Genomic DNA, 22,831 nt, shown 5'->3' on the forward strand with positions numbered 1-22,831 from the left:
TTCAGGTCCAGATCCAGCAAAGCCGCCCAGACCATCACACTGCCACTACCTTGTTTAACTGTTGGGTTTTGTAATCTTTTCTTTCACAAACACTGCTAGGCTTTATACTAGATATAACCGTGTATATCTAGTATATCACTTCCAAAAAGTTACAGTTTTGTCTCATTGGCGCAGGTTAAATTTAACTGTATGTCAGGTAATGTAGACCTTTAGAAAATCTTTTCGAAATGTTTAGGGCTAGGTTGTTAGAAAATTGTTGATTTTACATAAGAATGATGCTGCTGTTTTGTTTCTGCTCCTTTCCTGAGTCATTGCAGTGATATCTCAACCATATATATGTTTGGTAATACAGATATAAATGACAATAAATAGACTGTAAGATGTTTTGGGTAAATATGAGAGAGGCCTGTGTGTTTTTTGACTAGCGGTGGCTTTAGCCTTAGAAACCTTTTATAGGTCATACTGGCTAGTCTTTCTTGGTGTTGAGTCATGAACTTTGACCCTGACTGGGGTAAGTGTGATCTTAAAACCTTTAAATGTTTTTCTTTTTAAACGAAATGCAGTTTCCCTTGAGACCCAAGGCTTTGGTAATTGTATTTAATTATGTTGGTGTCTATTTTTTGTTTTTACTTACTTTTGTTTTTACTTTCTTCCTGTGTTATGCCGAGAATTACCTGCCTGCCGAGAGTTACCTCTCCTGTCGCGGGGGCATGCATCGCCCTAAACTCTCAGTTCTGCTGGGCCACAGAGACCATCTTCTTCCAAAATATTTTGCTAAACTATTTAGGATGGGTAATGCAGGTCCAGAAAGTAAAATTAGTTCAAACTACCGGTATTTGCATTTCCAAATCCACAGCATAAATAGGAACAAATGATAGAATTTTGAAATCATGCGATTCAGTAAAAAACATGAAGAGAAACTCGGCAGGGTTATGGGTTACCCATACTTGTCATCTCCAGCTACATCTAGGGACCAGATCACAGAGGCAGCAGTCAGTAGAGAATCCTAGAGTTCCCTCTCTGCAGACACTTCCTCCAGCTCTGCAGGGGGAAGCCTGATGTGCTCCTAGTGGACCGTAGACCAACAGGTAAAAGGAGAGCTCACTCAGCTCTCTCTTTACCACCACAGACAGGTGCAGCATCTGCATTATAGCAGCAGCTGCACTGATCCATCTATCCATGTCCTGCTACCTTCTCCCCTTACTCCTATACAGATACTTGAACTCCACATGAGGCAGGAACTCTCCTCCAACCTGAAGGGGACATGCACCTTTCTCCAGTCAAGAACCGAAGTCTCTGACTCAGAGGAGCTGATTCTCATCCCGGCTGCTTCACACTCGGCTGCGATCCACACCAGTGCATGCTGTGGTTCTTAGCAGGAGAGATCCAGCAGAACCTTGTCATCTCCAAAAAGCAGGGATGTGATCTGCTGGTGCCCAAACAAAACACCACTCTGGACCTTTGCTGCGCCTAGAAATTCTGTCCAAAAGTTGGGTAAACTCCCAATCATCCTTGCCCACACTGCAGATTGCATAGAGCTGGTCCCCTTTTCCACAGCTGAGACAAAAGCCACACTGCTCTTCCTGAAGCTGAGGTTCGACAATCAGCCGACTCTCTGCTCCAGCAACCCGGCACAGGCCTTCCAGGGAGGCTGAGAAGTGTGACCCCACTATAGTTGCAAGACACCCTCCGGTCCCTTTTCTTATGCAGGGAAAATACCATCCTTGTCTGCCAATCCAGGAGCACTGTCCCCGACCTTTATGCAATGTTGAAGAGGTGTGTCAGGCACAATAACCTAACAACATCCAGAGCTCAAAGGCACTCAGGGTGGCTCTCATCCATCCCCGAAGCCTTGATACTGACCACCTCGGTGACTTCAAACTGGGTGATGGATGATTCCAGTCTCTTCTTCTACCATAGGTGTTTCAATTGGATTGGAAAATATCTACTGTTAAGTGTTCGTTCCACGGATCTCTCTGAATAGCTCAATTAACTCACAACCAACAGAGTAGCCAGATAATTTATTCAAGTAGGATTAATAATGCATCACTAGAATATTACTCAAGTAAAAGTAAGTAATGTACATTAAAACTACTCCTAAAAACACGTTTTTGTGTGTGTGTTGCTCTAGTAAATGTAACTGGGTAAATGTAACTAGTTACTACCCCCTACCCAGTCTATAGCTTTTTCCAAATACATGTTTGCTAATATATCTGTAAAAAAACGATTAAAAAAGAGCAAAAAAAAAGTTTAGAAAATGTCTAAAATATTACAAATAAATTGCTTCTGGTAGTCCAAACACACTGCCTCAACTTTACACTTGATTGTTGAGAAAATACAGAAGTTGAAAGGATGATGGGAGAAAGGAAGAGTCAGTTACCCTCCACCACCCTGATCAATACACCCCCCCGAATGCCCTCGATGGAGCCGAGCTTGGTCAGGCTGTCGAGGACCGTTTGTCCTAGCTGCAGGGAGAAGCAGGTACGGTGGCAGGTGATCTCATGATCCATAAGCACCTGGTGGAGCTCAGATACCATCATCTGTCCTGACACCTGAGAGGGAAGGAAAGACAGAGTAAAATACTGGAGGGAGGTAAAGGTTCAGTCAAGCTCTTCTAGGACAACAGAAGCGAGTATTACCTGAAGCTCAAAACTGTCTGTTCCAGGCGGCTGAATTCTGACGGTAAAATCGTCCTCATGAAGATCGGTTACATCTCCAAGGCCTGGCAACGTACTTCTCTCAGGAGAGAGCTGGAGATCCTCAGTGATTCCTAAACCCATGCAGAAATGGCAGAGAAGACAACAGAGTGAAGAAAAATTCCTATATAGAAGATTTCTCTCCATTTTAAGACTTAAGCAAAAAAAAGTGAATCCATAAAGATAAACAAAGATGGATGCCAATCACCAACCTTTCATAAGCGGAGCTCCCAGAAACAGTCTGTCCATTAAAAACAGGCTTTTCTCCTCCTGTCTCTCTGCTCCTTCCTGCTCATCATGCTCTTCCAGTCCTCTCTTGGCTGGCTTTATGTTTTTCTTATCATCATACATTGGATCCTTTGTAGAAATGAATCGCTCTGCTAAATCATCTGCGTTAATACTTAATGGATCATTTTCTTTTCGTACTTTATGAGCCAACATCACAGATTTACCTACTGGATCTGCTTCACTGTGTTCACATCTTACTTGGAGATCCTCATGACTTCCAGCAGAGCTGATATCATTGATTGTGTTGTTAGTTTTTTTGTCTGCATCAATACTGTCATCAAATCTACCTGTTCTTTGCAGAGTCTTGTCAACGTTTTGATCTTTACTGCTTTCACTGTGATGCATCAGTGCAGGGTTCTGTTTAGTCCAAACAATACCAGGGGAATATTCCACCCTCTGTTCCAGTCCTTCTTCAGCTTGTTGTTTAGACTTCTGTGATTTATTTTTCCTTTCTTCCCTTTCTGTTAACCATGAATCTTCTGTGTTTATGCTTTGTGCTTCTACTATTTGTAAATTGTTGAGTTTTAAATTATTTATTTGTGATGTTTGTGTGTCTAAAATCAAATCTACCTGCTGAGGTTTTTCGTCCCAGATTTCTATCTTCGCTGTCTCCAGAGTCTCATCAATGTACCCAGGATTTGTCTGCATTTCTGCCTCTGAGTTTATCTGAGCTTGCACCTCTGTACCAATCGAAGTCTCCTCCTCAGTCTGTGTCTCAACTTCAGAGAAAGCTCTGCCTCTTCCGTTGCCGTTGCCCCATATTTTTCGTTCATCTTCAGGTTGACCTGCTATAAATCCCTGCTCCTCATCCTCCTCAGAAACCAGTAGACATACCATGGGCTCCACCGGTGTCACTTCGCCTCCAGGGTTGCTGCTTAGTATGATGTCAGGAAACAGAAAATGTTCCGGCTCAAGTGCTGTGTTTGTTATACCAGTAGACGGGTTTAATATATTGTCCTCTAAGTTGTGCTGAGAGCTCCAGGAGTCACAATCGCTTTCATCGCTTGATAGAAGAGGGGATTGCTCAGCCCCCCCCTGAGATGGTGCATCCTGACACTTGAAGAAGGCAAGCAGGGTGTGGCAACACTGAAAGATGTTTCCCATGGTTGCTTTGTGCAGAAATCTCTCCAACTGAAGAAGGAAAAATTCCAGTGTTTGACAAAAATTACAACCAAATGTGTACACTTACCCACATTACTGTTTAATATTAATTGTATAGCAGATGAATAAATAATAGGATACCACCAACTTCTTTGATTTTCATCAACCAAACATGACAACTTGTTAAAAATTATTCCTAAAAAAGCATTAAAGTTGGACTAAAGCAAATTATAGCTCTTGATTGAGCACAAGTATCAGCTGAAGGGCTCCAACTAAATGACATATTTCTAAAGCTGCCATAGCCAACTGATATTTGGAGAACAGCTGTCATAATAATCATCATTACTCAAAAATATCATAGACCCTTGAGTAAAAAGATGCCAAGCCCAGGAAACCATAGATGTCCAGTAATTAAGTTATGTGTAATAATATTGAATGGCACTAGGAAAAAGTATTGAATGCACTTATTGAAATATATTTAATACTTTGTACCAAAGCCTTTGTTGGCAACGACAGCTTCAAGATGCCTCCTGTATGGAGAAATAAGTCGTATGTATTGTTCAGGTGTGATTTTGGCCCATTCTTCCACCCAAACAGTCTTTAAATCTTGAAGGTTTCATGGGCCTTTTCTAATAACTCTGATCTTTAGTTCTTTCCATTTTCTATTGGAATGAAGTCAGGTGATTGACTGGGCCATTTAAGCAGCCCCCCCCCCTTTCTCTGAAACCAATTGAGTTTTATTGGCTGTGTGTTTGGGGTTATTGTCTTGCTGAAATGTCCCCCCACATTTCATCTTCATCATCCTGGTATATGGCAGCAGATTTTTTTTTTTATTATCAAGAATGTCTCATTACATTTTTCTCTTCACTCTTCCTTCAATTATTTAAAGCTTGGCAGTGCCATATGGTGAAAAACCGCCCCACGCCATGATGTTCCCATCTCCAAGCTTCACTGTTGCTATGGTGTTTTTGGGCTGACATGCAGTGCCATTTGACCTCCACACATGATTTGTATCATGTATCCAAAGAGTTAAATTTTGGTCTCATCTGACCAGACTATATTCTCCCATTATTTCACAGGCTTGTCTAAATGTTGTGCAGCAAACTTTAAACAAGCTTCAACGTGGTTTTTCTTCAGCAATGGAGTCTTGCATGGTGAGCATGCTTATAGGCCATGGCGGTTGAGTCCATTACCTGTTATTTTCTTTGAAACAAATGTACCTGCTAATTCCAGGTCTGTCTGAAGCTCTCCTTTAGTGGACTTTGGCTCTTGGACAACTCTTCTGATCAGTCTTTTCACTCCTCTGTCAGAAATCTTGTGAGGAGCACCTGGCCGTGGTCGGTTTATGGTGAAATTATGTTATTTCCACTTTCGGATTATGGCTCCAACAGTGCTCACTGGAACATTCAGAAGTTTAGAAATCCTTCTACAACCAGTACCATCATTATTATTTGGAACAATAAGGTCGCAAAGGTCTTGAGAAATTTATTTACTTTTACCCAGCATGAGATGTTTCTTGTGTGATACCAGAGACACCTTTTTATAGGCCATGATTTAAGACTGAACAATCCGATATCAATTTGCTCTGCTGGTGTTTTGGCTTTCCATGCCTTGTTGCACCTCACTTTCTTCACGTGTTTAATAATTTTAATACTTTAATGGCACTAACCGAGTGTCATTATTACAAATAACTTAATTTCTGGACATCTTTGGTTGGATTTCTTTGTATATGTGGATTGCATGGACCGTTACCGACATCCGATAAAAATGTCATGTCAATAGCACCTCTAGAAATATATTTTTCTGAGAAAAATGGTGGCGTATTCATTAATTATTTTACCCGCTGTATATTCTTTGGGGGAATTTTGTTGCACTTCTCTCTATTTTTGTATTTATTTGTATAATTTCTTTTAGCTTTACTCAGTTATACTTATTTGCTCTGGATCTCTCTGTATTAATTTATTCAGGAGGAATGGATCTAAGCAAATCACTTAAAAACCTTGTGGAAGGAAGCCTAAAACATCTGGCTTAAATTCTGCAACTTCAACTAAATTCTAACACATTCTAAGGCATACTATATAAAGATCAATATTAGAAGAAATTTTGGCACTGACACAAAAAAAAATACACTTCTACATCCTAATGGACCTAAAACAGAAAAAAAAGTTTAGTCTGATCAGATTATAAGGGACAAAACATGAATAAAACAAAAAATAAATATAAAATTGATTAAAAACTCATATAAAAGAATACATCAAAGTGAACAGCAAAGACTCCACAAGGGTGCACCCTCTCCATGAGTGTCTGAGTGGAAATGCAAGCAGCTTAGAGCCTTAAACAGCAGCTGATGACAGTGTGATTAGAAAGATGTCCTGCAATGGTGTCACCCTACATGAACTGGACAACCTCAGATTGTAAATCCAACCATACCAATGACACCAAGCATGTAGGAAATCCTGGAAGAAAAGTTTAAAAAGTGAACTGAGGACAGATTAAGAGATTAAAAATCATTCAGAAATATATATACAATCCAGTGGCGGCCGGCCCATAGGGGGCGCTGGGGCACCGCCCTCCCTGATAAGAAGAGAGAAACGTAAAATATATTTTTAGAAATTAACTCATAAATGTCAGTTTTACTCTCTAGACTGTGTATCTATAAGCAAAACAAATTATATAAACTAAATTTCCCTATCTACTGTCATTAATTTGTGGATTTCCACAGAAAGACTCCTACCGTCTCTGTTCTGGGGGCGCCTATCAGACAGCCCCACATATGCAGAGAATCTGTCAATCATGTACTATTGCTAGGTGAATTTAATGGCCAATCAGCGTCTCGGAACTTTATGGTCTTGGGGCGCTGAAAATACTGCGCTTTAACAGGCTTCTGAACCCAAGCGCAGGTGCAGACAGTTAGAGGGAAGATGGCGAATGTAACGAGCGAGATGCAGCTTCCACCAAATTCGGTGAGATCCTTATTTATCTACCCGTTTGCCAGAAGAACATCCCTGTTGTAGGATATGAACATTTCATGTTATGGTTATTGTGACTGTGACGAATCCACCTCGTCGCTTAAAACAACCTCTAACTTTGCGCGCCACACACACATTCCTGTTATACTGTGTTTGTGAGGACCAATACACTCGCGCTGAGCCAAGTAGCTCCATGAACTTAAAACACACAAGCTGTTCCTGGTTACCTGCTGGCGTATTGAGGGTGCACACTTAATATTTCAGTGGGGTTAGCCGTGTGTGTGTGTGTGTGTGGGTGTGTGGGGGGTGTGGGTGTGTGTGTGTGTGTGTACGTGTTTATGCTATGGGGACTTGTCATCTTCAGTCTGGCTGCGTCTTTGCTGGGTTCAAACCCAGTTTAGTGTAATTGAATAAGTCAATGAATCTGTGTAAAAGAATGAAGTTGTAAAAATGATTTGTTTTTGTACATCAATTGTTTGTGGAGGTAATATATGGACAAAACTGATTAATGAGAAGAAATCAGAAATAAGAGAGCCAGAGGTGAGGGGCTTAAACTATTTAATGAGGGCTGTGGGAAGAAAAGCAGCAATTTTTGTTTTCTATTTCTTTGTTACATTGCTGGTAACTGGAGGGAGGCTGAGGCCCAGAGGATCTTGTATATGTTTAGTTTCTTTTGCACCCTGTTTTGAGTTTTTGAGCTCAATAAATCAGCAACATCGGTAACCCGACTGAGCCTGGATTCTTGGAGGCCAAAGAACCCCGTCACAGTGACCCAAATCATCACTGTTACTGTTATTATATAGTAAATTAAATCATTACTGTTAAATTGTATGTATTGTCCAATTGTTTATTTGAATTCTTATTCCGGATTAGTTGGAGACATACACTAGGCTATATCAGCCCCACCAAAAATATTTTTCACCAGCCGCCACTGATACAATCCTAATAAGATCTTTTCTTAAATTAAACTTTTAACTAAAACTCATGAGAACATAAACTGTTGTGGGGTAAATTTGCATGATCACAACAAAAATATAACAACAGATATGTGAGACCTACCATCCAGTGAAGAAAGAAGAACTTATTCACTCTCTGTCATCTTGTCTCATATCTTCTGATTTCCATCTTGAATAAAACTCAAAGCAGCGTCTCCCAGGCTTTCCCTCAGTGTGCAGGAGGCTCTCCTGTCCTTGCTGTGTGACCACATTACACAAACTGTGTCCTTCATGAGAGGGGAGAGGAAGGGGAGCTGTCACAGAGTCTGTGGGCCCTCACCCTGTATAGGCAGTACCTATACAAGGCCAGCAGAGGGCCCCCTTTCTGCTACACATGATGTAACTTCCTGTATGATTCAGATTGAGGCATGAAGGTGGTAGCATGACTGTTATTACTGCCATCTACTGGTAAAAAACAAAAACAAATTTGGTCATCTTTTCACTGCCTTGCAAAGGTGTGATGTAACAAGAGTTGGTTTTACAGTATTTTATTGTTTCTTTTTTTATGACTGACCAAAATAACTGGCAAAGTGTGACATGCATTTATATATTGCCCTATTTAATCTCATGCCAGTGAATATATAAAATGCAAAATCTGTCTCTATAATTTTGAGACCAAGAACTTTAACAAAGTCAAGTAGTTATAACAAAACAGACAATTTAATCTGTTGTCAGAATAATCATCAGTTCTTTTCTCCACTCATCTGAACCTGATTGCAGAGTGGTCTAAGGAATTTATATTCTTTGCTATCTTATCATTATTCATTATGTTTCAAGTTTAACTTTTAACTGTTTCTATTTTCTTAAACATTTTATCTTGTCTAACATTCATCAGTCATTTTATTTTATTTTTATATATATATATATATATCTTGTTTTAAAGGCGCTCTATTATTCTCCTTAACAGTGTTGCCTTTATGCTACTCCAATTCATCTTTCTATTTATTTTATTTTCTTATTTACACCACTTTAAATTGTCTTTCCACTGAAATATGCAAAGCCTTGAGAAGCTTGATTGAACTTTTTTTTTATCTTTTTCAAATAAGACATAATTTTTTTTAAATAAATATTCAAAACTTTAAATTCCAAACAACAGTGGGGGGACTCTAAACTTTGCATTTCAAAAAGAATTCTGATGTAAAACCCTGTGCATACATGTGTCTCTGTCCAATCCTTTATAAATTCTTTATAGATTCTTTATAAATCTCAACATGGATGTAACTGCAGGTGGAATTTTCTCCAGACCTATTCCCGGCCTTAAAATACAAATGCATTTTTGGACATTTATTCTTGTAAGATACCTACAATATTTTAGTTCAATCAAACAGTCACATAGACCTCAACACCCATCAGGGATATTTGTTGCATCCAACTAAAGACTTGAATAACGTCAGTCTCACTAATAAATAATATATTTTCAGATTTTTTGTTTTAAGTAAGTAAGTAGGCTTTATTAGATGGCATCTTTCACAGACCAAAGGCACAAAGTGCTTCACAGCACAATTTAAAAACATCAGAAAAAAAGCCAAAATAAAAGGCCAATATAATAAGAGATCATAGCAGCCCAAAAGATAGTTAATTAAAAGCTTGTACAAATTAATGGGTCTTAAGTAAGCTCTTGAAGGTGACAACAGAGTCAATAGTATGCAATATGAGCAGAAGATCATTCCAATTTCTGGTAGCAATAGCCTGGGAGCAACAGCCTGAAAGGAATGGTCCCCTCTGGTGTGATAACGAGTGAGTGGAACCTTCGGCAGATTCTGATCCACAGACCTCAGAGCTCAGGCAGGGATGTAAGGCTGGATCAGATCACTGGTGTAAGAAGGAGCCTGACCATGTAAAGCTCTGAAAGAATAAACTAGAATTTTAAACATGATTCTATAAGACACTGGCAGCCAATGAAGTGCTTTTAGAATCGGGAATATGTCCTTCTATTTGTATGGGTCAGTTTTGCACTGGTTGCAGCTGAAAGAGCTCCTTCTTGTTCAGACATGAAAAGAAACTATTACAAGAGTCTAAACGCGGAGACACAAAAGCATGAATTATTATAACCAGATCATTCTTTGAGACAATATTCCTGAGTTTAGAGATTTTCCTTAGTTGAAATAAGCAGTTTCTTGTTAGCTGCTTACGGTCCTGCACTAATGACATACCTTTGTCAAAGATAACTCCCAAGTTTCCAAGTGTCTGTATAAAGGCCAAACTTTATTTTTGGAAATGAGCACAGCACGAATGTCTGGTCAGATGGTGATGTCATTGGCTGAAAATAAAAATGATTATATCTTGAAAACAAAAGGAGCACAACTCTGCAAATCAGGACTAGAGAAGCGTTAGAAATGTAGCTTTGGTTCAATAAGGAGCTTAATGGAGAAATAGTGACCTTTAGATGAACTAAAAGATAATATTTAATATCTGCAAAGCTAAAGAAGCACAGCTTATCATTTCAACTGCAAAAACCTGCCCTAACTAAGCACTAACTATTCACATGGGTGGAGTTTCAGCTTCGGTGCTCACTGAATTGTGCATGTGGGACAGTCAATGTGCACGTGCAGAGTAAAATACGCTCATTTAGATTTAAATAGTGAATGAAAATAGATGACCCAATGCTCCTGTGGAGAATAATATACGCTACATATGTGGCTCCCTTTTGTTTTAATCCTGACACCAAAGCTGTCCTCCACCAGTGTCAAGGCTGCCATCCTTACACAACTACTCAAACCTTTCCAGCTTTCCACTTCAGCAATGTCTTCTGACTTCTAACGATTTAACTGCTGACCCCCCCACCATTTTGTGGTGCCCATTTGAGAATATATTATATGTAAATTTTACAGACTGATGCACATTTACAGACCAGAATAGAGGAATATTTACAGTTTACATCCAAATGAAGTTATTTCCATTATTTTTGGAGACTTTACATTATCGTTTGAGGCTAAGATATCAGGGTAAGATTAAACTTTTACAAATGGTGTGATGCTCTTTCAGTTTAATAAACTGAACCAAGTCGAATGTCAGTGTTTTTGGGTGGAAAGAAGGCTTTATTTTACTTATGCAATAAACATGCTGAGTTGTGCTTCAAATATTGTGCCGGCAATTTTTTTGTGCATACACACACTTTGTACGTAAGGCATGGGTTTGAAATATACACAATCTGTGGTTAATGAGTATCATTGGGTATTGGCTTGGATTTCAAGAGATAATGAAATTATTTCTACATTTTCTCTGAAATTTTTTTTGTTTATTTGTGTTGCACTTTACTGCGGTATTTTGTAGACATCACAGACATTACGTCAGGAAAGGTTCTATGCTTATATGTTAGTTCAGATATAAAACTTCTACAAATTGTCATAATAAAACAACAGTGTAATACAGTTTTAAATATTACTTTCTCACTGTGCATACTGCATATTTTCAAGAATATATATTCATATATATACATGATATCCAACTAAGCAAAATAACTAGTTTAGGTGCAGAATGTTTAATCAAGCAGAAAAGTAGGCTGGCCCTAATATATTTTACCATTTACAGAATGAAAATGTATAAATCAAAAGGGAACCAGAACATTGAGAAAAGTTTGTCTGACTTGTTAGAAAAAGGAACTTTATTAGAGACTTCTGGAAATAAGACCCCACCTCCACAAAACACCAAAAATCAAACCGCTCAGGATTCCCCTCCTGCTTCTACAAAGATTTATTTGGCATCAGCTGAAAAGAAGGTCTTCTTACCACAGGAGGCCTGGGTATTAGTATTCGGATCACACCAACAGTAAGACAACAGTTAGGGAAACTCTAGCTGCTATTACTTGCCGTTTCATTAGTTTGCTATTAGGTATTTATTATATTCCTTTTTAGAACCTCCATTCATTGCAGTCTACTCACAGAGCTAGTGAGACATCTATAAACATATTTGATGGATTATTTAGCCATCTACAGTGTGTGCATGGTGCATTCACTGACAGCTGGGAAAGATGATGGATAATTAAAAAAAAGATGGTTTCATCTTTTACTTTGAAAACTTACAATATTCTGGTTTGGGAATAGTAGTTACAACCATAAGATTTCTTATGGGAATCTGAGCATAACAAGAAATTTAAAGACTGGGGTTTGAAGATGAGTACAGCATCATCTTCTAACCATGTTTTAAAATGCAGTTTATACTGTAAAAAATTAGGCCTACTTACCTTTTTTGGGTTGGAGGCCATTAAATATAACAAAATACATTTGAACATTCACTGGCAAGGACCACACAAAAACTTTATATGAGTTTAAAGGTTTATTGACTGAATTGAGGATGATAGTATGAAGCAATGAGGGATCAAGGGATGAGGGGATGAGGGAGGAAGGAATGGAAGCGTAGATGGGGGTTCGGGGCCGACATCTGAAAAGTAATCAGAAGGTGTGAAGATCACTGTGTGGGGGAATGGTCTCCCAGAGAATTCAGTTCGAGTTCATTTCTCCGAGCCTGCACTGAACCCCCAAAAGGATCTGATTAAATAATGGAAATGTTTGTTGTTCTGGCAAGGTGGCAATAAGAATAATTGTCTTGATGCCAAAAGGAGCCCAACAGATTTTACTTTCACAAGTGTAGCGGTATGGCAATTGCCATACTGCTCCACTTGTTTCATGCATATAAATTGCTTTATTATAATTATGCAGGGAGTTTTACAGTTCATACGGACACCGCAATGCAAGCAGAGCAGAAGAACAGAAGAAGAAAAAGGAAAAAGAAAAAAAAAGGACAAAAGATGAAAGAAAGAGGAGATAGGAAGGAGACAACGACAAAACATCTTCAGTCTGCTTCATCACCTGTAACGAGATGAAAAAAAAGAACAGCACAACCAAAAGACACGGTACGAGATATACAATAAAGCAAACACCTTGAAACTATCGCTAAAGTATTATTATTAAGTCTGACATGTACTCTGTGTTACCTGAAGATATGAATGTGGGGTTTCTGTTTGGAAGTGAATCTCTAAGTACCTGAAGCCTAGCAGCTGTAGTTGTTTTTTTTTTTTTTTTTAAAACAATCCACTCCTTGGGCTCCCGTAAGACATTAGTTCGTCACTTTTTTTTTAGATGTATACTCATAATTGATAAACTAGCATAGTGTGATACCACAAGCTGAAAAAAATAGTAATAATTTGACTTATGCTTATTTTATAAAAATGTTAAACTGCTTAAATTTTGTTTAACTTCAATTTAAAGACACCTTACTGAGGGAATAATTTGAATAAAAGCTTTTTTTTTTTTTTAAGTAATGCATGTCAATTGTCAATTTTATTCTAACCCTTAAAGGTATTGTGGAGGATTTTCTCGAATTTTTTAGAAGACCCGCCCTCTCCACTTTAAAAAAAAAGCACATGCGAGAGCATGCATGAGCCCATTTCTCATTGTGCACTCTCTGCCTAAAAGTTGCTGTTCTCATAACTCATAAAGCTTACTATGTCCGAATGTCTGCCCTAACCCTTAAATCCCTCAATCACTATATAGAGAGGGGACTATATAGTGGACTTTATAGTGAACTCAATCAACTTACCGTTTTGACAGATGATCACTTCCCCGTTGGTCTCCTGCGTGGTGCCTGCGCCATCTTTGTTATTAGTCTCCACTGTCAGGTAGCACCAGCTTATAGCGACAGTGGGCTACTGTGACAGCAAATCCAATAATGCTTTCTGAGGAGAGCTCTGTGATATATCTAAGGCCCTTCTTTTCTTCTCATACACTTTTTCTCTTACAAACCTTGACCATTTTTAAAGAACTGCAGTGAGAAAGGTGAGCCTTAATGACTATCTGAAACCATAGCTCACCAGATATTTGCCTGAAAGTGCGCATGTGCAGAAAAAGATAGCTAACTAGACGAGCTTACGTAAACATATCACCAGAATGATTGACAATTAGGTGGACCACTTATTTAGATGATCCACCCAGAAATAAAAGATTATCCTCTATATCTTTAAGGAAGAGAATACATTAAATAATTGGATTTGGTAGAAAAAAGGTAAAACATGAAAAATTTCAAGCCATATTACCCAGTGCTCAATTTAATTTTACATTTTCTTTGGAGGATCTTTTGAGAGGAGATGTTTTTACTATCCTGTCTCATTTTTTGAACTTAATAAGCTACCTCAAGGGCGAGGAAGTCTCTCTCATATCTTCCAATATGTTTTAAAAACAGACAACAGGAAACCAGGGGTTATGGTTTTTCATAACTAGGCAAGTTGTATGAGTTTAATAAAGTGCAGGTAATAAAAAAAATCCTTTTCAAGAGACAAACTTAACTGCAACAACATATGAAAGTGTTGACTTAGGCAATGCTGCTAAATATGTGTCTGAAATTGAAAAACCTCCCACTTAACTTTACAAATAAACATTTGCATTCTTAATTTAGTAAATCTATTAATAATATACCAACGTCTAGTTTAGATGAAACCTTTTTGTGAGAAGCTTAATTCAAAAATCTTTTTTTTAAAGATTTTTACAGAAGATCCCAGCCTCGTCTGAAGCCTCTCAAAGGTTTATCAGATGCAGACGCAGGCAAACATCTTAGTCACAGAGCCGTTTCTCCTTCGCCTGCACCCATGTCCACCCTTCTGTGCACCCTGCTGTCCTCTATGTCTTCCCATTCGTCCTCCCCCTCCTCGCCATGCTGAAGTCTCATTGGCTGGCTCCAAGGGAGGAGGCGGTATCTGAGTGGCACCAAGAAAAGGGCGGGGTCTGGCATTGGTTGTGGACTCTGTGGTGATGTCACCCTCTCCCGTGGGATACAGGCTCTGACCCTCTCCTCCCTCACACTGATGTTCCTCCTGAATCTCCCCTCTGGTTGGATGGAGGAGGCACCTGTATGTGGAGACAGGGGCCATTCTGAGCCTCCTTCCTCCTGCTCTTCCTGATCTTCCTCCTCCTGTCTGACATCTCCCTGCTCTCTGTTTGCAGCAGATTCCGCCCTCTGCCGCTGCTGGAAAAGTTTTAACCGATCACTGTGAAGCTCATGGTGTAGAGTTGAGGTCATTACATTTTGTCGTTGAAGTTCTCGGTTCAGCAGCGTGATCTTGTGACTGCGACGCTTCAGTTCCTCCAGGAAACGCCGCTCCTCCTCCCTCAGGCTTCTTCCGAGTGCCACTGCTCGTGCCCGGCCTGCTCGCAGCTCTCCACGCGCAGTCACCATCATGCACTGCTGGCGCTCCAGAAGGCGCTCTGCAGCCTCACAGCGAGCTGCGAGCTCTGCTTCTTCCTCTGAGGAACAACAGTATTAATACATGGCCCACCATAAATACAGCTCAAAGTATGCCTATAGCTGCGTTTCCATTACAAAAGTGTTCAAAAATGCAACCATACACTAGTAATTTTGAAAATGCAAAGTTTTATAATTGCTGCATTTCCATTAAATAACTAATATAATTAAAATTGAATACATTTGTTCATAGGATAACTCTGAAAACAATATGGCATGAAAACGCACAAGATCCAGATTTCAGCCATGGCTCTAGAGGGCGCCATCATCCTCCAACTATTTCTGGTCTTTAGTTTCATCTTTTTACAAGTCAGTAAGGTGCAGCTGCAGATCATGTGACTGGTGTGATGTGAAAAAAGAGTTTCCATTGGAGTTTTACAAAATATAAGAGTTTTGATACGACTGAAAAACGACCTCATCAAAGCGTAAAAACTTTTTATCAATAAATGTGAGGTTTTTTTTCATTGCAGTGCTTCCATTTAGCAAATCTATTTTCATTATTACAATGAGCGCAATGTTATGGTTAATGGAAACGTAGCTATTGTCACATTACAATGTATTTTACTGAGATTCTATATGGAAGGCCAACACAGAATGTAGCTTTGATATGAAGCAGAAGGAGAAGAAAGTTTTGACATTTCTTTTTACAAATCCTAATAGAAAAAAATTGCAGCTTTCTCTTTTAATGTGCTCCACTTAGTGATGTTATATTGAAATATGTCCCTACAAACCAGATTCCATCCAATTTATCTGATTGCATGGTAAAAAAAAATCTAAAAGCTAATTTAGTGCCACAGATTATTGTTTGATTTACCTCAACTTACATTTATTTTTTTTTTTGCACAGGAATGTGCTTTGATGTAAGTCATTCCTCAGGCTACGTTCACACTGCAGACAAACGTGGCCCAAATCAGATTTTTTTTAAACTCAGGAAACATTAGTTGACGACTGTGTGAACAGCCCAGATCATGTGGATGCAGAATGTTTCAAATCCCATCTGAGCCACATTAGTATGTGGTTTTAAATCCAATACAGGTCATATTTTTTGTAATGTGGCCGTTTGAACAAACAAATAAGCCATATTGGAATTAGTATGACGATTATGTCACTCTTAAGTTACAGAGGGGAACAAAAATAATTACAGCAAACATGGAGGACAGCATAGCTGGAGGTGTAGAGTGGAGGGACAACAAAATTAACCCAAAAGAAACTTGAAGGGTCATACAGTAATAAGTGAGTTGACTACGAGGCTGCATCCATACTTCTCCTCTGAGATGTGGCTGCCATTACTCCTCCAAAAGCCGTAATTAATACTTCAGAACTCTTCTTCCTCTGTCTCCTTGTCTGCATCGTCTGCTGCATCATCCGGCTACTTTCACTGCTTAACAGCTTTAAGTCCACCCATAAGCCCCATTTACATCACCCTCTGAAAACCGATCCGTGCCGAGTTCAGACCGAGCTTGGATCAGTTAACCGTGCTGAGCTTGGTTCCTTACGACTGTTTACACATCACAATATCACGATTCCTCGCCTCCTAGTGACGGTCTACGTCACTACTGCTCTCTAGAGGCAAACAAGCAAATCAACATGGCGGCACCCGTAACATTCAGGAAGTTATGTTTTGTTTTGATTGTGCTATTTCATTGTTTGTAAAGAGTTGGGCGAAGAAGGCAGCCTTTGGTGAATTTACTTGACAGAGTCGGCTTTTAGGAAGTGGATACGACAAACAATAGTCTGATCAGGGCTTACAGACACAGGAAACAACGACAGACAATGAGGCTCATTACACTGCTAAGCAGAATCATCAATCAAGCTAGTATTTTTATGAATGTCTGAAATTACATGATTACGGAGGCTGAGTATAAGGAGATGACACAGTCTTTGCTCTTTGTTATCTGAAAACTGAGCCTCAACTGAACCTCAACCTCAACCTGAGCCCTACTGATGCACTAGTACCATGTTAGCACGGTTTGGTTGTGTCTGGGACGGTCCGGATCAGTTTTGGGTTCCATTTACACTCAATAGTTATCTGATTTACCGTGCTCAGACCACTCTAGGCTTCAAAAAGGTTGCGTAAATGGGGCTACAGACACTGAGTTCTGACACCTCTTTTTTTTTTTTGTGCATGCGGCTTCAGGGACACAAATTAAGATGGTGACATGTAAATGAGCATTTAGACCTGCAGTGTGAACTTAGCCTTGGTCCCCCAGGATGGAGATTATCAGACCTGGGCTCTATTTTGTTTTGTTTGTTTTCGCCTTCAAAGTTACATTTACGGCAAGCAGAAACATCAACATTGAACATTTTCTCCGTAAATCATGAATCTCTATCTAAAGCTATTTCTTATATCTAAATCCTAAATCTAAATATAATCTTAAATCTTCATTTTTAAAATATATATTAAATCTAAACCTAAATAAATATCTTAAATAAAAGTGTATCTTAGATCAAAATGTTAAATCTAAATATATATTTTTGACGTAAATGTCAAATCTAAATCCTTATGTAACATCTTAATCTCTGACTATAATATTTAGAAAATGTGCTATTTACCAAGTCCCCTTTAACAGATCAACGTGTGGCCACGCCCCCAGCCTGGTCACCATTTTCACTAGTATGTTCGGACCTTTAAAAGATGCCTGTCACTAACTGATCCGGACCATCAACCAGATATTCAACCAGGTCACCATTAAATAATTTAATTAAGGGAACATAAGTTCTTATTTCTATCTTTAAATCATTAAAGCAATGTTGCTCAGAAAATGAATAAGTTATTTGGGAAGTTGTTTCATCATTATTTACATTAAATTGCTTCTTTCTCTATCATCCTTATTAGACATGTTCAGAGCAGTCCAGTGAATTACAATGGAACAATGTGCATAATCTAAAGAACAACAATGTTGTTTTTTAGATTTTGCACTATTTACCACACAGGTACAATGAAATAAAATCAAAAATGACTGGAATTATTTACAAATATAAAGAAGAGTAATATGCTGCAGGAAGTAGGACAGGGGTAACATTTCTGAGACAGATCTGGTAAAGATCAGTGACTAAGCGAAAAAGGATGTAAGTGGTTATTAACCTTTTAGAGAATGTACTTTAGTGTGCTTTCAATAATAGGTGACAGAAATAAGTAATATTGGTCTATTTTCATGTAATGCTGGTGCTATAGACTACGCTACCAGTGCGGATCAGGTAGTGACGATGCCTCTTCCTGTTGGTGCTCCCATGTGCTGCAGGTTTGACCAGATGTTCAGCTGTTAAACAGCCTGGTTAATTAGCATATCTTCTGAAGATTTAGATATAAAAATATACATTTAAGATAAAGTCTTACATTTTGCCTAAACATATATATAATAGTTATAATACTTAGATAAAAAAATTAAGATTGAAGATACATATTTAGATTTAAGATTTAGATTTAAGGTGCATATTTAAATGTAAGATTTAAGATGTATATTTGCATTTAAGATTTAGACGTAAGATAGAGATTTATGATTTAAGATTAAGATTTGCAAAAGATATATATAAATTTAGGATACAAATACATGTTAAAAAACAATCTACTGGACTTTGTTTCCAAGTTTGAAGACGTTTCGCTTCCCATCCAGGATGCTTTTTCAATTAAAAATGTCAGAATTAGCCATGAGTTCGAGGCTTTATAGAGTGGACCAAAACAAAGCCTTGTTTTGGCTTTAAAAAAAAACATGTAAATTGTAGCAGAAGAACAGGTCCTCCCCTTAGGAATGGGGAGTCATTTGGGTTCTTTGTTAGCCTGCAATGCCCAATACTGGTCCTGGATAGGAGGCGAAACGTCTTGAACATTGGAAACAAAGTCCAGTGGATTGTTTTTTTTTACTGTTTTGGCATACGATACAAATATAACATTAAGATAGGATGTTAAAGTAGATTTATTTGCTGCTAAATATTAGATAAAACCAACAAATATGAAGAAACATAGTAAAAGTAAATTTTTACATTTGGCAGTTCATAGTATTGAGAGCAAAGGGGCTAAATATAAATGTATATTATCTGTAAACCATTAACCATTTCTCCTGTTCCCTCCTCTTCAATCTCCCTATCTCTCTGTATATATATATATATATATATATATATATATATATATATATATATATATATATCAATGTAATTATTTGCTTGTTTGTTTGTTTATCTATAAAACAGCTGCATCAGCACTTGCTCAGGGAACCCAATGCCTATTTTTATTCTAGTTTCAGTTATAATTAATCAATTAGGCTAATTAATCCCTAAATCTAATTTCTTACCTGAAGTGTTTCTGTCTGGAAACTTGGAGTCCAGCTCACAGCTCAGCTCTGTACAAAGAAAGAGGCAGATTAGGAGAGAGGGTACAGATGGAGGAGACAAAGCAGGCAGGATTCCCTGTGCTGGAAGCTGCAGAGCTGGGACTGACCCTGGCAGCGCCTCTTCAGGTGTGTGATCTCCAGCTGCAGGCCGGTCAGCATGGCCAGGTGCTCCTGCTTCAGGAAGCAGATCCCCCTTTCCACGCTGGCCACCTGCTGCTCCAGCCTCCCGGCGTCCATGGCTCCACCTTCACGCAACCTGAACAGATGTCAGCAGCTGGACATCAGTGACATCACCTGATAACATTGAGTATATTCATAAGAAATGATTTCCCGATTGATCAAAGGAAATAGCAGGTAAATCACTCATCCATCTTCTCTTTTATTTTAGTTGCATTCGGTCAAATATATGCGCGCGTTTTCCGGTGTTTGGAGCGTAATAATCTGTGTCTGTGGCCTACCGTGATACTGAAGCGGTATCCAGTCTAAAGGATGTCTCATGGATCCCGGACCGGTGTCTCTGTCCTCGATGCAGCCAAAATGCGGACAAAATAAAATAAAAACCCGAATGCGCTAAATGACGCTCTCCAGCTGTTATGTTTGCTTTGGCAGCTGTTTCTCGGTGCGCCTCCTGCAAAGCATGAATGAATCCTGCAGCATCAGGCTGAGTGGATATAACCTACTCTTCACCTTCTGCTGTACGTGCAGTGCGGCGCTGCGCTGCGCTCACAACAAAGCACCGAGCTATGAGGGGTTATTAGTGCCCCCGAGAAGCAGATCAGGGGAAGAGGCTTGATTGTAGGAGCTGCCAATGGGACAATGCACCTCTTTTTAATTTCAGAAATTATACTGTATGCACATCTGAAGGGCACGCGTTTTTCTTTAAGGTTTCACACAAAGCATTACATCTTAAAACTGATTATTTTACTGGAGCCAAACTGTCTTACTAAAAGATTTAACACCTACACTGAAAAAAATAATGCACCCATTTTTGGCATTTACTTAATCATATTTAGTTACGCTTTAACACAATTGTTTCATGTTAGAAGGGTAGGACATAAAACGATTGTATTAAAGAAACTTAATGCGATTCAGTAAATTTTTTCAGTTATATGCATGTGGTACAACTTAAATTTTTATTGCAAAGAATTTGATATTTGACCAAATTTAACAGCATGTAGACAATAACTGCTGGAACAAATATTTAAATGCAATGCATTGATTCTGTCGTCTCAAAAAACAAAGGATTCCTTTTTGACAACATCCAACTGGTGGAATATTCTCCTTATGGTCCATTGTTTAGCACTTACAAACACCATGTTAGCCTAGTATAAACAGACTTCCAACATCAACAACCATTTTTACTTCAAAGCTAGGATTACATGCTGATACCCCCCCTCCCACCCCCATGCTAACATTACCCAACAGCCCTTGCAGCATCACAGGACACTGCAGTATGAATCTTAGCCCAATATTTTGCAGCTGTTACAGCTTTTTCTCTTCAGGCAAGGGTTTTCCTCAACATGTTGTCATGAACCGAGGACAGATGGACCCAGTATTCAGGAGAGACAGTCAGTAAGAAAGTTCAAAAGGTTTATTAAAATAAAATATATATAAAAACAAAACAAAAGCGGAGCTGTGGCTCGCGGACACTGCAGGCAGGGGGGGCGGGGCACCGCCCAATCTCAGACACTCTAGGGAGGAAACACAGGTAAGTGACCACGATCAACCAATAGAAGATTAACTGTGTTGGTCACTTACCTGGTTTAACAGTCCAGACCACAAGTGTCCCAGTGCTGCAGTCCCAGAGGTGATGGTGGAAGCTGATCCTGGTCAGGGATCCAGAACAGACAGGAACAGACAGAAACAGGCAGGATCCAGATCAGGCAGGAACAGAGACAGGTGGCAGGATCCAGACTTCCAGGCATCCACAGGCTTCCAGGAGGGTTCAGAGTCTTACTGGGACCAGAAGCATGACCAGTTGGTCACGCACAGGATCAGACAGGATCAGGTGCAGACAGGCAGGCTCAGTGGAAGAGGGTAGCCGAGACAGGACGTGGAACCTGAACTTGAAGCAGACTTTAAACTGGTCTCCACCCCGGAGTCAGGCTTACTTAGATAAAAACTGAACCTCCCCCCATAATGAGCCAAAAACCCAGAGGACTCCGCAGGGGAGGAACAGTGGACGATCAGGAGACGAGACAAACACTAAAACCCTCTTTCCACTGGCAGCTAGGATCCAGGACATGAACCAAATAAAAACTGAACAGAAAGACTGACAGAAAGACAAGCAATGATCTGGCACTGAATGCTCAGGCTGAACTGAATATAAACCAGAGGAAACAGGTGAGAGGAATTAATTATAATGAGGCAGGGAGGGAAGAGGGCAGGTGAAAGGAATTACTAATTAAGGGAGAGCAAACAGGCCAGATCATGACATATGTATGGGGTGTGTCTCATACTGTATATAAACTGTCTAAGTATATATGATTGTTCTTCCAGTGCATTTATGAGGTCAGACACAGATGCAACAATCAATGGCTTCTTTTTTTGCAGGCCTGTCAAGTGTTTCCAAATCAAACCCAATTTTCCATGTTTTTCTTCATGCACTGGTGTAAAATCATGTTGAACAGTAAGGGTCAAACCCTAAACATTCCCAAAACTTCCCTCATTGCATTTATTTGCCCAAAGCATCTTGTGCCGAAAGCAGTTCTGTTTTGTTCTGTCGGTTTTATACAGACTTCTTAAATGCATACGTCACTTCTCTCTTTACCCATCCGTTATAGGGGCAGGAGTCCATCCATTTATCTTTTTCTGCTTATACCATCAGGCTCGCAGTGGGGCTGGTGCCTACCTTTCCAGGTTGTACCGTAACACACACCTATAAGGACAATTTAGAGATACCAATTAACCTATCAGTCATGTGTTTTTGTACATGCAAACTCCATGCAGATAGACCCCGAGCAGGGAATCATACGCAGAACCTTCTTGGTGCAAGACAACAGGGCTACATACGGTTGCACCGTGCAGCCCAAGACAAAAGTCATGCTTAAATTTGCCTGAAAAATATGCATATTCTTGCAAACTGCATTACTATCAAGTTAAATGCTGTATCTAACCTGCCCTAAATTGTGAGCATTTCCAATCTTCTCAATACTAAAAATGTGTCATTACAGTATTTTTAATAAATGCCATTTATACTTTATAGTATAAATGGCATAGTT

At 39.2% G+C, this 22,831-nt stretch overlaps 2 protein-coding genes across 2 annotated transcripts in view; both read right to left on the reverse strand.

Moving 5' to 3' along the window:
• Positions 1-8,358, reverse strand: part of LOC119793998 (clustered mitochondria protein homolog) — a 31,148-nt gene extending 22,790 nt beyond the window's left edge. The window contains exons 1-4 of the mRNA XM_038301332.1: positions 8,114-8,358; positions 2,909-4,115; positions 2,640-2,770; positions 2,381-2,552 (exon numbers count right to left, since the gene is read on the reverse strand). Coding sequence (XP_038157260.1) covers positions 2,381-2,552; positions 2,640-2,770; positions 2,909-4,115; positions 8,114-8,116 — 1,513 coding nt within the window. The 5' untranslated portion in view covers positions 8,117-8,358. The remainder of the gene's footprint in view (positions 1-2,380; positions 2,553-2,639; positions 2,771-2,908; positions 4,116-8,113) is intronic.
• A 5,886-nt stretch (positions 8,359-14,244) lies between these two features.
• On the reverse strand, positions 14,245-20,429 carry LOC119794000 (coiled-coil domain-containing protein 92-like). Its single transcript, XM_038301334.1, has 4 exons — positions 20,069-20,429; positions 19,718-19,866; positions 19,572-19,619; positions 14,245-15,284 (listed from the first exon to the last, which is right to left on the reverse strand). The coding sequence occupies exons 2-4, from the start codon at positions 19,845-19,847 to the stop codon at positions 14,599-14,601; spliced, it is 864 nt and encodes a 287-aa protein (XP_038157262.1). The 5' UTR covers positions 19,848-19,866; positions 20,069-20,429; the 3' UTR covers positions 14,245-14,598.
• Between the last annotated feature and the right edge of the window lie 2,402 nt (positions 20,430-22,831).

This window comes from Cyprinodon tularosa, unplaced genomic scaffold (genome assembly GCF_016077235.1).
Source record: "Cyprinodon tularosa strain WSP-4 unplaced genomic scaffold, ASM1607723v1 ctg466, whole genome shotgun sequence".
NCBI classification, from domain to species: Eukaryota; Metazoa; Chordata; class Actinopteri; order Cyprinodontiformes; family Cyprinodontidae; genus Cyprinodon; species Cyprinodon tularosa.